This window comes from Ranitomeya imitator, chromosome 2, assembly GCF_032444005.1.
Source record: "Ranitomeya imitator isolate aRanImi1 chromosome 2, aRanImi1.pri, whole genome shotgun sequence".
NCBI lineage: Eukaryota > Metazoa > Chordata > Amphibia > Anura > Dendrobatidae > Ranitomeya > Ranitomeya imitator.
The window spans coordinates 269,093,572-269,109,645 of NC_091283.1; the positions used below are offsets into that span (position 1 = coordinate 269,093,572).

Below are 16,074 nucleotides of genomic sequence, written 5' to 3' on the forward strand. Positions count from 1 at the left end.
ATATCTTTTCTTTTCATTTCACTTTCCAACAACAGTCATTGCTTGTTGTGGGCTGGTACTCTTGGCTCCGACACTCCCGCCTGTAGACGCGACCTCTGAAGGGATTGACACCGTTTTGTGTCATTTTGATCACTCTATGCCCCTTATGGGTGGAACCTCCTTGCTGTTTCACGCCACTCACCACCTTTTTGCAATCCTTGTTTGGCACCATCTTACACATTACATTCAAATTAATTTCTTCAAGGAGAAACAGTCAGCATATTCATACCCTTACAGATACATGCCATATTATCTCCTCCCAGGATGCAGGTGTCTCCATCTTGTAATCCGGACGCCATCACCTCTCTTGTACAAGAACACGTCTCCAGCGCCAAACTCAGCACCCAGAACGTAGAGGACCTCACCTTCACCCTGCCCTTCCACAAGATGGACTTGTTTCCAGGTACTCGCTCTTCTCTATCCTAAAAGTGAACCTACAGATCTCTGGTGCAGACTAACAGCTGCCGAGTGATAGCCATGATGGGATCACATGTAACATATTATCCAAAATATACTACTTATTCCCCCAGCTCTGTTCTCTCACCTGGATGAGCACGTGGGCGCGGACATCGTGAGTTACGGGGTGTCCATCACCACATTGGACGACGTCTTCCTGAAACTGGAGGGAGAGGAAGAGATCGAAAAAGGAGGTAAATGGCAGAAAGAAGACACGGGGGGGGGGGGGGGGGGGTTGGCAGTTCATTCAGACGCTCGCACCTCTCATTAGATTGGGTAGATCTTTGGATGTCCAAGCACCATAGTCTGAGATCTACTCCGTGGCATAAATGATGGTAATTCTGCCGGTGACAGTTGCACTATTATTTGCACCGTTCTTTTACGCTTTTGATTAATTTCCAATCTGATCTACAACGCCTTTATATTTTCCCTTCACTAGCAGTGATTTTATATATTTTTTTCTTTTGATCAGATTATGGCGTTTTTGCTCCCTCTGAAGATGAGAGCAGAGAGATGTCCTCGGAGGTGGAGGACTCCGCACTGCTCATGTCAGACTCTGGCACTATCACTCTTCGCGGACTGGCTCTATGGAGGCAGCAGGTGCTGACGGTGGCCCGGATCCGCTTCCTGAAGCTAAAGCATGACATGAAAGGCATACGATCCATGTGAGTCCTTAAAGGTTTGCTCAGCCTTGACTAATTAATCCCTACCATTGTAAGGTCTCCCTATCTGTCAGGGTCATTCTTGGCCATCTACCCTTCCCAATGCACTGTCCACCACATCCCAGTGAGAAGTTCCCTCTTGTGACACCAAAAGCAAAAGGGTCAGTCACCAGTATGCCTTGACCAAAGTTTCGTTCTAATGCCCCCTCTCAATAGGATGAGGATGAGAATGATTGTCACCTGGGAACCAGTGTGGCTGTCACCTGGAAACCAGTGCATTTGTGAATCTGGACACTGTCACTTGGGAATCTGGACGCCGTCACGTGTGACATTCTTATCACTACAGTCCTGGAGATTCCACAGATTCAGTCTCCTGTTCACTTCACTACAATTTAGTGTCCAGGATTACCCAAAGTACTTCCTCACCGCTCAGACTTTCTTGGCGTGGAGGCCACCATTACCCTTCTCTCTGAAGATCTCCTGTTGACAGCAGCCTTTACCCATGTCCTCCTGCGTCACCACATGCTCTCTTTCTTTATGTGGCGCACTGGGTGATTACCCTTTTCTTGTCTTTCAGATTGCTCCTTCTGTTCCTGTACATTCTGCCCCTGATTGTTACGACGGTATTACTAAACGCTCTGCCATCCTTCCATAACTGGAAACTCACTCCGGACCTTTATTTCCGAGGACCGGGACACCGGGAGCACAAGTACTTCACCAGTCTCCTGGTCCATAACAACACAGGTAGGAAAGAGCAGTTATTCCCCACTAGGTCCTCTCCTGATTTGTTTTCAATGGTAATGCTGGTGACATTGCTCCATCGATGCCAACGGTTGGTCCATGTCCCAGTAATGCCGGTGATGTAGCTTCATGGATGCCCAGCAGTTGGTCCGCTGCCTGGTAATGCCAGTGACATAGCTTCATGGATGTCCAGTGGTTTGTTTCTGTCTGAGAAATGCAGGTGACACAGCTCCATGGCTGTCCAGCGGTTGGTCTGTATGCCAGTAATACCGCTGACGTAGCTCCATGGATGTCCAGTGGTTGGTCTGTTTCCTGGTAATGCTGGTGAGATTGCTCCATGGATGCCCAATGGTTGGTCCATGTCCCAGTAATACCAGTGATGTAGATTCCTGGATGCCCAGCGGTTGGTCCACTGCCTGGTTATGCCGGTGATGTAGTTCCATGGATGTCCAGCGGTTGGTCTGCTTCCCGGTAATGCTGGTGACATATCCCCATGGATGACCAGTGGTTGGTCTGTGTCCCGGTAATGCCAGTGACGTAGCTCCATGGATGTCCAGCAGTTGATCTGTGTCCCGGTAATGCCAGTAACATAGCTCCATGGATGACCAGTGGTTGGTCTGTGACCCAGTAATGCTGGTGACATATCTCCATGGATGCCCAGCAGTTGGTCTGTGTCCCGGTAATGCCGGTAACATAGCTCCATGGATGACCAGTGGTTGGTGTGTGACCCAGTAATGCTGGTGATATACCTCCATGGATGCCCATCAGTTGGTCTGTGTCCCGGTAATGCCAGTCACGTAGCTCCATGGATGTCCAGCAATTGGTCTGTGTTCCGGTAATAACCAGTGCATGGAGCGATGCTGCGAATGTGCGGCTATGGCCTGATTCCATCACGACACTTCAGAGCCAGATTCTGGGAATCGGTGCAAGTCTGGGGCCTCCAGCGATCAGAAATTATCACTGATCCTACCACATTGGGACATTTTTGTGCTTTCGTTGTTGCTCCTCACACTTCCAAGAGCCATCAGTTTTGTTTTTTTTTCTGTCACCATCGCCGTATCGGTGCTCATTTTCTGTCAGTGACAATAACCAAACTTCTGGAAAACGGAAAAAAATTACCAGTGAAAAATTTACAATTCTGGCATAATCCTCGCAACCAGCTGTGTTCTCTCTGACAGGTGCGCCTATCGAGGAGTTCGTCAATGGCATCAAGGCGCAAGACATCTCCGTGAAAGTCATGGACGGTCCGTACAACAGAGACACTACAGACTACAACGGCGCCATCGAGCTATCACTGCAGAACCAGGTGATGTATGGCATCCACTGCAACTTCATACAGTTGGGTCTATGTCACCCAGTCATAGGAAACACTATACTGCATGCAGTGTATAGAATGGAGGGTTTTTATTCTACCTGTCATGCACTGGAGGATTTTACACTGCTGATTCCTTCACTGGCTGCAGCTACCTGCACATTGTATGGAGAAAAAAAAGTGTGTCCCCCTACCACATCCTCCTCCAGGGGCTTCTCTGTGTCTTACACCACTTCCTCCGATGCTGAGCATTGTGCTTGGTGATGTACGGCTGCATGAGGCTGCTTGGTTAACAGTAGGGGGCGCTCCTAATGGGAGAATTGAGAATTATAACATTCAGTTCTTCTTTTTCCAGAGTTACAACTTCACGATCATCTGGAACCCTCGAGTGCAGAACGGCCTGCCAGTGCTGATGAATATTATCAGTAACGCGTTCCTAAAGAGCTTCCGATCCACAGAACACATAGAAATCTGGACTACGCCCATCTATACTGTGAGTCCTGAGCTGCACCGTGCATAGCGTACAGCGCCACTCCAAGGTCAGGTCACAAATCTACCTGTATGATACATAAGCAGGGACGTGGAGATGCTGGGTAATGGGGCCTCGAACAGGCGGCCATATTGGCTGTCATGCAGTTGAGGTCCACCATGGATGTCCTGACTACTGGGATAAGTATTAACCACTTCCCGTCACTCCATACCTATTCGCAAGTGGTATAGTATATGTCTCTTCGCATAAGGAAGGCAGCGCTCCCTCCGTCTAACAGCACTCCCTGCCACTAGCACAGCACCAACAGACTACTCACTGCTCACATTAACACCTTACCTGCTACAGTTAAAAGCGACCACAGCAGATAAGAAGTTTGACAGAGGAAGATTGCTGCCTCTGTCACACCCGTTGGCTTCCTGCAACGCGATCATTATTTGCCTGATGAAATCGACATAAAAAGAATACTCCACAATTGCCACTTCAGACCTTCCCACCTTACATAAAATCAAATTCAAATTGACCAAACAGTCTTTTGTGTCAATGAAAACTAAAGCTTGTTTCTCAAAAACAAGCCTAGACGCAGCTTTATTAATAAGAACAATATATATAAAAGTTTAGGCTTTTGGTTTATTATGTAAAAATAAATTGATAGTGAATTTATTGAAAGCAGTAAAACATAGAAAAGTTCTAATGTGGGTATTACTGTAATCTCATCGACTCCACTATAAAAGTATTTTGTTTATGCTGCACAGAAAATATATACACATATATATATATATATATATATATATATATACATCTCTGCTAAGCCTGCTGTTAGCTATTTTCCTGCTGCAAGTTCCTGATTGTATATACGTCTCTGCTAATCCTGCAGTTAACCATGTTCCTGCTACAAATTCCTGCTTACATATGTACTCTCTTCAATCATGTGGATACTATATTCCATATGTCTTTCGTTAGTCCAGTTGTTAACAATTTATCTGCTGCAAGATCCAGATAGCATATACGCCTCTGCTAATCCTGTGCTTAACCAAATGATCTCAGAACCTGGGCTTCAGCAGCCATTCAAGACAACTGACGTAAAGATGAGTTTGGAAAGAAGGTTTTGATGAGGCGAAAGAGGTCATGGAGCAACTGAATAAGGATGGAGTCAGGGGCGGACATAGACAGCTTGGGGCCCCTGTGCAGGAAATGTGTCTGGGCCCCTTCCTTTTAAGGCGACAAAGCTACATACAGTAGGTATATGGGGTATCTAGATAGAGGTAGCACCTCTGGTGGAGTGCTTGCCGTGTCCTCTTTGGACAGCTCTTCCATCTTTGGTCCTCATCTGATGCTCAACTCTCACCTGTACCTCCAAGTAGCTGCTAGCATGCGGCAGCGGGTACACCCCGGAACACCGCCTCGGCAGGCGGGCCAAACCAGGTGAGGGTAGCTGTTGGGTTTCTTTGAGACCTACAGTGATTTTCAAGGGTTTGCCTACCCTTGCATGTGAAGACTGGATATGGCAGACTGTGCGGAAGAAACCAAGGTTCAACGGACAGACAAGCATAGTAACATAGTAACATAGTTAGCGATTTCCAGCACAGTGATGTGGAGCGCTGAGAGGGCGCAGCGAGGCACATATAGGACACTGCTGGCCATCCACTGCACCCTGACCTATCTCCAGTTGTCTCGCCTAGCTCTTGCCACTGGGGCTCGATAGGTACGGGCGAGAGAGTGAGGTTGACGACTGCGCAACTCCTCCTCACTTTAATCCAAGTCAAGCGCAAGTCATGACTTCAACCACTGCGTAAAAAAAAAAAAGTCCTGTGGCAATGGGAGAGTGGCAAAGCAGCAGGTGTGGAGTCACTGGAAGCTGTAGTCACGAACCTGCACACAGGCGGCCCAGGCCATATGGTCGCTCTCTACTGGACCGAAGCAGCAGTGGAGTTTCGCAGCCTCCTGGGTGTCTGAGCAGTCCTGTTCAGGATCACTCTGCTCACCTCAATCGAGGAAGGGGCTAGAAAAGGTGCCTCAAACATAGTCTGCTTCATTTCACCTGGCCAGCCTACCGCAGCTGGCGGGTTTCCCATACAGCGGTCGACACACAATAAAGAAAAAGAAAATGATGGTACTCAACCTTGGCACATGGAATGTGAGAACTCTGCTGGATAATACCAAGGCAGACAGACCAGAGAGAAGAACGGCATTGGTTGCTCAGGAGCTAGCTCGTTACAAGGTTGCTATAGCAGCTCTCAGCGAAACACGCCTGGCAGACAAGGGTCAATTGACAGAGCATAGTGGTGGATATACATTCTTCTGGAGTGGTCGAGGCAGCACTGAAAAACGAGAAGCAGGCGTGGGATTTGCTATCAAAACTCATCTTGCTCGTAAACTTACCTGGCTTCCGGAGGGCATCAACGACCGTCTGATGACATTTCAGCTCCCACTTACAAACAAGAAACGCGCGACTCTGATCAGTGCCTATGCTCCCACGATGACTAATCCGGATGACATTAAAGATAAGTTCTATGATGAACTTGACACACTTATTTCAGCAATCCCACAGGCAGACAAGCTCATTATACTTGGAGACTTTAATGCCAGAGTGGGAACAAACCATCAAAACTGGGAAGGGGTCATTGGGAGACACAGCACTGGCAAGTGTAACAGTAATGGCCTGCTGCTCCTCAAGATGTGTGCCACACATGACCTTCTCATCACCAACACTTTATTCCGCTTACCCACACGCAAGAAGACATCATGGATGCACCCACGCTCGAGGCATTGGCATCTCATTGATTACATCATTGCCAGGAAAAGGGATGAGATGGACTTTAGAGTGACGAAGGCCATGTGTGGTGCAGACTGCTGGACTGACCACCGCCTCATTGTGTCTAAGGGCAGGCTCCGCATCCTGCCTGCGAGGAGACCCAAGGGCAGAAAACGACAAAGAGGCTGAATATCTATAAGCTGCAAAATAATAGAATTGCAAGGGAATTTGCCAATGACCTTGATGGCAGACTGTTAAATATACTACAGGCAGAGGAGATTGGCGTTGAGGAACAGTGGACAATTCTGAGAGATGCTGTTTATAATACTGCTCTGGAGCATCTTGGATCAGCAACCAGAAATAATCAAGACTGGTTCGATGAAAATGACGAGGAAATAAAGACACTCCTAGAAGAGAAACATCAGCGGTATAAGGTGTACCAAAATGACCCCACGTCGTTAGCTAAGAAAGGTGCCTTTACCAACATAAAAAGAAAGGTACAAATCAAGCTACGCGAGATGCAGGATATCTGGTTTAGCAAGAAGGCCGACGAAATTCAGGGCTATGCAGATACACATGACCAGAAACGCTTCTATGATGCGCTCAAAACTGTATATGGACCCCAGTCATCAAGCTCTTCATCTCTGCTTAACGCAGATGGAACTAAGCTGCTGACAGAAAGGAAACAAATTCTGGAACGGTGGGCTGAGCACTTTAATAATATTCTTAATCGCCCTGCCAATATCAATGATGAGGCTATTGCTCGCCTGCCCCAGGTAGAAATCAACAAGGAGCTTGATGTTCTTCCAAGTGGAGATGAAGTCAGGAAAGCAGTAAAACAACTTTCTTGTGGAAAAGCACCCGGAAATGATGCTATACCTGCTGGGGTATATAAATCTGGCGGCCCTGTTCTGATGCAAACGGTGACCAAACTATTCCAATATATGTGGACAAAGGAACAGGTTCCACAACAGATGAAAGATGCCAGCATAATCCACATATACAAGAGGAAAGGTAATCGCCAATCTTGTGACAACCATCGAGGCATCTCCATTCTGTCCACTGCAGGCAAGATATTGGCTCGTGTCTTGCTCAACCGCCTTTTACATCACCTTGAGCAAGGACTATTACCCGAAAGCCAGTGTGGTTTCCGTGCTAAACGTGGAACAGTAGATATGGTCTTTTCAGCACGTCAACTTCAGGAAAAGTGCCAGGAGCAACACCGTGACCTTTATGTAACTTTTGTTGATTTGACCAAGGCTTTTGACACAGTCAGTAGAGATGGCCTGTGGAAGATCATGGCAAAATTTGGCTGCCCGAGCAAGTTCATCTCAGTCATCCGGCAGTTCCATGATGGCATGATGGTGAAGGTTCTGAACGATGTTGGCGTATCTGAGGCTTTGCCAGTAACAAATGGCGTAAAACAAGGCTGTGTGCTGGCTCCAACCCTGTTCAGTATGCTGTTCTCTGCAATGTTAAGTGATGCCTTTAACAACTGTGAAGATGGAATCCAGGTTAGGTACAGGACTGATGGCAAGCTATTCAACCCAAAACGCCTGAAGGCGGTTACGAAAGTGCATGAGACTGTTATCTGTGAATTACTATTTGCTGATGACTGTGCACTTAACGCTAGCACGGAACAGCAGATGCAGCATGAAATGGACAGTTTTTCGCAAGCCTGCGACAGTTTTGGTCTCGAGATCAACATTAGAAAGACCGAAGTTATGTATCAACCGGCTCCAGGATAACTGTACAAGGAGCCACGTATCACGGTGAAGGAGCAAAACCTCAAAGCAGTCGATAACTTCACCTACTTAGGCAGCACACTTTCCCGTGAAGTAACCATAGACGCTGAGGTTAACAACAGAATCGCCAAAGCCAGTGCCGCCTTCGGGAGACTGCGTAAGAACGTCTGGGAACGAAGGGGACTCAGCCTTACCACCAAGCTGAAGGTCTACTGTGCGGTGGTCCTCACCACACTTCTCTATGCTAGCGAGACCTGGACAGTGTACAGCCGGCATGCTAAACAGCTTAATCATTTCCACATGAGTTGCCTCCGCAGACTCCTCCACATCAGGTGGCAAGACAATGTCCCAGACACGGCAATTCTGGAACAAACTGGGCTCTGCAGCGTTTACACTCTCCTGCTGAAAGTCCAAGCCAGGTGGGCTGGACATGTGGTCCGAATGCCGGACAGTCGACTACCGAAACAACTGCTGTACGGAGAACTGTGCCAAGGAAAGCGAGCAGTTGGGGGGCAGAAGAAGCGCTATAAAGACTGCCTTAAGGTGTCTCTCAAAAACCTGGAAATCAACACCAATGAATGGGAAGAGCTTGCCCTGGATCGTCCAGGTTGGCGGGGCAGGATCACCTCAGGAGCACGTGCAGCTGAAGATAGGAAAATCTGTGACGCAAAAAGAAATTGTGCTGTACGCAAGGCACAAGCAGAATCTGGTGTACTGATCACATCTGCTTTCGTATGTCAAGTATGTGGGCGAACCTTCAGGGCCCGGATTGGACTCATCAGCCACCTCCGGACCCATAACTATTAATTCTCTTCTAACCCTGAAGTCATGGTCATCTTCGAAAACGAAGGACGAACATCATCATATACACTGCTCAAAAAATAAAGGGAACACTTAAACAACAGAATATAACTCCAAGCAAATCAAACTTCTGTGAAATCAAACTGTCCACTTAGGAAGCAACACTGATTGACAATCAATGTCACATGCTGTTGTGCAAATGGAATAGACAACAGATGGAAATTATTGGCAATTATCAAGACACCGTCAATAAAGGAGTGGTTCTGCAAGTGGAGACCACAGACCATATCTCAGTACCAATGCTTTCTGGCTGATGTTTTGGTTACTTTTGAATGTTTTCACCCTCGTGGTAGCATGAGACGGACTCTACAACCGACACAAGTTGCTCAGGTAGTGCTGCTCATCCAGGATAGCACATCAATGCGAGCTGTGGCAAGAAGGTTTGCTGTGTCTGTCAGCGTAGTATCCTGAGGCTGAAGTCGCTACCAGGAGACAGGCCAGTACACCAGGAGACGTGGAGGGGGCCGTAGGAGGGCAACAATCCAGCAGCAGGACCGCTACCTCCACCTTTGTGCAAGGAGGAACAGGAGGAGCACTGCCAGAGCCCTGCAAAATGACCTCCAGCAGGCCACAAATGTGCATGTGTCTGCACAAACGGTTAGAAACCGACTCCATGAGGATGGTCTGAGTGCCCGACTTCCACAGATGGGGGTTGTGCTCACAGCCCAACACCATGCAGGACGCTTGGCATTTGCCACAGAACACCAGGATTGGCAAATTCGCCACTGGCACCCTGTGCTCTTCACAAATGAAAGCAGGTTCACACTGGATGTGGGATTTTAGTGTTTTCTTTATTTTTTTGAGCATTATATATATATATATATATATATATATAGAAAAAGAAAACAAAAAGCAGCACCAAAAGAAGACAGAGGGTGCAAAAAATCCTTCCAGGTATATACCAAACCTCATGCTATTGTCCGGAAAGATGAAGGCAGCACTCCAGTTGAAAAAATAAGAGTATTTTATTGGCCCATGTGCGACGTTTCAGTCCAAAGTGTGGACCTTTCTCAACAAGTTTAAACAGGTGCCATTACTACAGGTAAAGAAAGGCCGTACTGGGGGCCCACGGCACGTAAGGGGAGGCCGCCATGACGGGGTTACGTGGGACCTGGGGAGCTGGAGCAGTTAGAAGGGATACAGTTGTAAGGGGTTAACTGGGAACTCGAGGGGTGGCTTAAGGGGCATTTTTTGAAAATAAGGGGTGGAACTAGGGGACTGCGGGGAGGGGGCACATAAAAAGGGGCACGCTCCTCACGCAGGCATCCATTTTAGGTGCCTGCGTGACAAGTGAGGAATCTCCCGCCCACCCTCCCTTTTTTTTTTGGTTAGGGTAATGGGGGGGGGGTGAAGTCGGCACATGTGGGCTTTTGGAGTATTGTTTTACGAGGCGCCTAAATGTATTTATTTTGTTATGTGAATGCTGTCAGGGTATTGTCACGGCAGTTGGCGGGGGTGGAGGTCCTCGAAGTCGGTGGAAATGGTAAATCGTGGTTCAATGGGGTGGGGATCTTGAGAGGTCCTGGACACCCCATGAGAGAATTTAACAAGGTGCGGCACGGTTATCCCGCGTGAGGTGGATTTATGGGCCCCTGGCATGGGGGTGGGTTCGGTGGACCAGGATTGGTTGTTATCTATCCCTGAGCTGGTGCTTTACGGCTGGGGGTAAGACTCATCCTGGGCTGAACATTGTGGAGTTTTTGGGATACTGAGTTTTATAACTTTGGGGCTTCGAGGACCGCCCCTCCTATTCTGGGTTGTTATAAAAGTTCTGTTATCTTTTATTTAATAAAATGGCTGCTGTGGCCAATTAAATCCAACATATGTCTCCGTCTGCTGTTTTGAGTACGTTAGAAGTTTATTCTTTAGATTGTTAAGAGGCCTGTTTAAGGGGGTTGGGGTAATTTTTCCAGGTCACGGAACTCACGTATACCCTATGTCATGAGTGGAGGAAAGAGGAGACTCTTAAAGAAGAAGTTACAGGTCTGTGAGAGCCAGAAATCTTGATTGTTTGTTTCTGACCAAATACTTATTTTCCACCATAATATGCAAAAAAAATTATAAAAAACAGACAATGTGATTTTCTGGATTTTTTTTCTCAGTTTGTCTCCCATAGTTGAGGTCTACCTATGATGTAAATTACAGACGCCTCTCATCTTTTTAAGTGGTGGAACTTGCACTATTGCTGACTGACTAAATACTTTTTTGCCCCACTGTATATATATATATATATATATATATATATATATATATAAATTGGAACAGCATCAGATACTACCTTACAAAGCATGCAAAGCTCTCCTGACCAGCAATCCAATGGTCACCAATGGTAGATTCAAAAAAAGGAAAGCAGCACAGCAAAATTTGAAAAAGTGGACTTTAATGCCTGAATGGCGTGGCAACATTTCGGATGTGATATCCTTACTCAATTTTTCAATTTTGCTGTGCTGCTTTCCTTTTTTTTTTTAATCTATATATACACACTAAGGGATTGTGCTATACTTAAATGAGTGCACTTTATACTAAGGGACTGTGTTAGACATATTAATCAATAATAGCGTCTTCCTCCACCTCCTCCTGTTCCTAAATCCATTATAAATCCCCCTTCCTCCCATCCCAAATCCCCCACACCCATCATTGTCTTCCTCCCCCGAATCCCATTATTGCCCTCTCCCCCACCCCCATGATTGCCCTCTTCACCACCTCCATCATTGCCTCCTCCCCACTACCCCCATCATTGTCCTTTCCACTGCCACCATCATTACCTTCTCCCCCACCACCCCATCATTACCCATTCTACCACCCCCATCATTTCCTCCTCCCCCACCACCATTATTGTCCTTTCAACTGCCATCATCATTGTCTTCTCCCTATCACCCCCATCATTACCCATTCCACGACCTCCATCATTGCCTCCTCCCCACCACCCCATCATTGTCCTTTCCACTGCCATCATCATTGTCTTCTCCCCCATCATTACCCATTCCACGATCTCCATCATTTCCTCCTTCCCTACCATCACCATCATTGCCCTTTCCAAAACCACTATCATTGTCTTTTCCGCCACCACCCCATGATTGCCCATTACACCGCCTCCATCATTTCCTCCTCCCCACCATCCCCATCATTGCCCTTTCCAAAACCACCATCAGTCTTTTCCCCCATCACCCCCATCATTGCCCATTCACCACCTCCATCATTTCCTCCTCCCCCACCATCCCCATCATTGCCCCCTCCGTCAACCCAATCATTGCCTTCTGCCCCCTCACCTCCATCATAGCCCTCTCCTGCACACATAGCACCATTCACCTCTCTGCGCACACACACACACACACACACACACACAACACCATTCACCTCTCTGCGCACAAACACACCTACACACACACACGTCACCTCTGCGCACGGTATCCTGAAGCCGCTCCATCGCTGGCAGCATCCTGTTTCGCACAGCCGCAGCACTAAATGATGATGTCATTCAGTCGCTGCTCTGTGAGACAGGAAATGCGGGCAGGAAGCAGGACGGATCCATTCCCTGCAGCTCCGCTGCCATTCTCTCTTGCAGGCAGCGGAGCTGTCGGCATTGCTCCTTGCCTGCCGCACATGAGGGCAATGTGGCCAGGCCCCCCCCCCCCCCCGGAGCCTCGGGGCCGGATATACTGGTCAGATTGCCCTCATTATTAGCCGCCCTCCGGGCCCCGAACCAGTTACCGTCTGGTTTTGGGAACTGGTGACAAAGGTAGGAGGGACAGGACGTGACAAAGTCCACATCTCGATATCCCAGCGAAGACAGAGCTGGCTGAAGGCCTCTGGGAGGAAAGTCTATTTTCCAAGACATGGCTTGGTGGTTAGGAAAGTTGTCCTGATGCTTATGGAGAGAGTGGTGGCCGCCAAAGGCCCCCCTAAACTTTTGCAAAACGTACCAAAGACTTGAAAATAGCCGCATAGAGGCTGCAAGAAAAGTGCAAAAATAAATCAGCCAAAGGGCCTGTGAACAGAAATCCAAATGGAAGAATGGCTCAGGGCATAAAGTGGAAGAATACCCGAAGAAAAAGATTCCAACCAGAACCCATGAATTATACTCGCCTATCCGACGCTTTTAGATGTTCGCAAGGTTACAACTTTGAGGCTATGTGCCCACGTTGCGGATTAGGCTTAGGAATTTTTGGTGCGGATTCTGCATCTCTTGGCAGAAAACGCAAGTGCGGATTTGACGCGTTTTTTGTGCGGATTTTGTGCAGATTTGCTGTGGATTTTTTGCAGATTTACTTTGCTTTTTTACCCCTGCGGACTTCTATAATGGAATGGGTACAAAAAAATTGCAGATTGGCACAAAAGAAGTGACATGATACTTCTTTTAATTCGCAGCGTTTCCGCACGGAATTTTCGCACCATTAGCACAGCATTTTTTTTCCCTATTGACTTACATTGTACTGTAAATCACTTGCGGATCTGCAGCGTTTCTGCACCGCGGATCCGCAGGAAATCTACAACGTGTGCACATACCCTTATGGTTTTGCACAAATCATGAGGACACCGGCACTATATTGCGATGTTTGAGGGACAGGCGATTAAATGCTGTCCGACGGGAGGTTTCCTACTGTACAGTGGACTACATGGTATACCCTGTGGCGGTTAACATAAAGTGAGGGATATCTCCCCCACATAGAAAAATGAAAAGTAAATTGAATAGACTGAAAAGGAAAAGTAAAGAAAAAAACATGTAGCAGACCTGATACAGTTCGTGTCTGCATACGATGGAGACTAGGCTAAAACTGAGTTTTCTGGTGTCTAATGGGAGGGTGCAACAGACCTGGTGGAGCCTCCTGGAGGACGGGTGTAGAACGGAGCTTCCTTGTGTCTGATGTGATGGTGCAGCCCACCTGGCGGTGCCTCCTGAAGGCCAAGTGTAAAACTGAGTTTCCTGGTGTCTCATGGGAGGGTGCAACCCAACTGGCGGGGCATCCTGGAGGACGGGTGTTAGACTGAGCTTCCTGGTGTCTGATGTGATGGTGCAGCCCACCTGGAGGAGCCTCCTGGTTGACGGGTGTAAGGGTATGTACACACGTTGCGGATTTGGCTGCGGATCCGCAGAAGATTTGGCCCTGAGCATCCGCAGCAGTTTTCCATGTGTTGTACAGTACCATGTAAACCTATGGAAAACCAAATCCGCAGTGTACCTGCTGCAGAAAATTCAGCGCGGAAACGCTGTGGTTTATTTTCCAAGGCATGTCAATTCTTTGTGCGGATTCTGCCGCGTTTTACACCTATTCCATAATAGGAATCCGCAGGTGTAAAAACGCAGGCGAAATCAGCATAAAACCGCAGATAATCCGCAGGGCGTTCTGAGGAATCCACGAGAAAAAATTTGCAATGGAATCCGCAACGTGTGCACAAACCCTAAAACTGAGCTTCCTGGTGTCTGATGTGAGGGTGCAGCCCACCTGGTGGAGCCTCATGGAGGACGGGTGTAAAACTGTCTGAGCTTCCTGATGTCTGATGCGAGGGTTCAACCCACCTAGTGGAGCCTCCAGGAGGAAGGGTGTAAAACTGAGGTTCCTGGTGTCTGATGTGATGGTGCAGCCCACCTGGAAGAGCCTCCAGGAGGATGGGTGTAAAACTGAGCTTCCTGGTGTATGGTGTGATGGTGCAGCCCACCTGGCTGTGCCTCCTCAAGGAAAGGTGTAAACCTGAGCTTCCTGGTGTCTTATAGGAGGGTGCAGCCCACCTGGCAGAGCCTGTTGGAGGCTGGGTGAAAGAATGAGCTCCCTGGTGTTTGATGTGAGGTTGCAGCCCAACTGGCTGTGCCTCCTAGAGTACTGGTGTAAAACTGAGCTTCCTGGTGTCTGATGTGTGGGTGCAGTCCACCTGGCAGAGTCTCCAGGAGGACAGGTGTAAAAATGAGCTTTCTGGTGTCTAAGGTAAGGGTGCAGTCCACCTAGCGGAGCCTCCTGGAAGCTGGGTGCAAAACTGAGCTTCCTGGTGTCTGATGTGACGGTACAGAACAGCTGTCGGAGCCTCTTGGAGAACGGGTTTAAAACTGAGCTTCCTGGTGTCTGGTTTGAGGGTAAAGCCCACCTGGCGGAGCCTCCTGGAGGCCATGTGTAACAATGAGCATCCTGGTGTCTGATGGGAGGGTGCAGTCCACCTGATGGAGCCTCCTGAAGGATGGGTGTAAAACTGAGCTTCCTGGTGTCAGATGGGAGGGTGCAGCCCACCTGTGAGGCCTCCTGGAGGCCAAACCATGCCCCTGTGTCCCACGTTGATAGTAATGATAAAAGTATACAATTTAAAACATCAGAAAACAGAAGCAGAATCACTGTTTTTTTTTTCTATTTCTTCCCATGAAGAGTTGAGAAAGGTTACGTAATAAGTTATAAGTAGCCTAAAATGTGACCCTAACAAATAGAAGCCATCCCGCCAAAAGTATAAATGTCATGGCTGTGTGAACATTAAGGACACGTTTTCCTTAATTTCTGTTTTCCTTTCTCCTTAGGTAGAGAATTTTAACATAGATTTCCTAACCTTCGTGGTCAGCGTGTCATTCATGTTTTTTGCTTGTGGTTTTGCCCCCCACTTTGCGATGAGCAGCGTTGAGGACTATAAGGTGGGTGTGAAGAGCTTTACATCCAGAGCTGTATTCATACTTCTACTGATTCATATAGGATTGACTGACACTCTTTTTTGGCTGTGGTGTAATACATAACGTGAGTCTTACGCTGCTAGTGCAAGGGATAGTATTGGAACTACGATTAGGGTTAGGGCTAGTGCAAAGGCTAGGCTTAGTGTTCATACAAGGACTAGGTTTAGGAATAGTAGAAGGGCTTGGGTTATGACTATGGTTAGGGTTAGAATTCATACAAGGATTAGGGTAAGGACTTTGATTAGGGCTAGTACAAGGGCTACGGTTAGGGTTAGTACACGGGATAGGGATAGAGTTCATACAAGGGCTATGGTTAAGGAAAGTGTAAGGGCTAGGGTTAGAGTTCATACAAGGGTTTGGGCTAGTGCAAGGG

At 47.7% G+C, this 16,074-nt stretch overlaps 1 protein-coding gene across 1 annotated transcript in view; it reads left to right on the forward strand.

Moving 5' to 3' along the window:
* LOC138663076 (ABC-type organic anion transporter ABCA8-like) overlaps positions 1-16,074 on the forward strand; it is a 95,685-nt gene that overhangs the window by 44,167 nt on the left and 35,444 nt on the right. Inside the window, exons 18-24 of the mRNA XM_069749142.1 lie at positions 303-442; positions 570-689; positions 968-1,160; positions 1,735-1,901; positions 3,077-3,204; positions 3,566-3,703; positions 15,555-15,665. Of these exons, the coding sequence (XP_069605243.1) occupies positions 303-442; positions 570-689; positions 968-1,160; positions 1,735-1,901; positions 3,077-3,204; positions 3,566-3,703; positions 15,555-15,665 (997 nt within the window). The remainder of the gene's footprint in view (positions 1-302; positions 443-569; positions 690-967; positions 1,161-1,734; positions 1,902-3,076; positions 3,205-3,565; positions 3,704-15,554; positions 15,666-16,074) is intronic.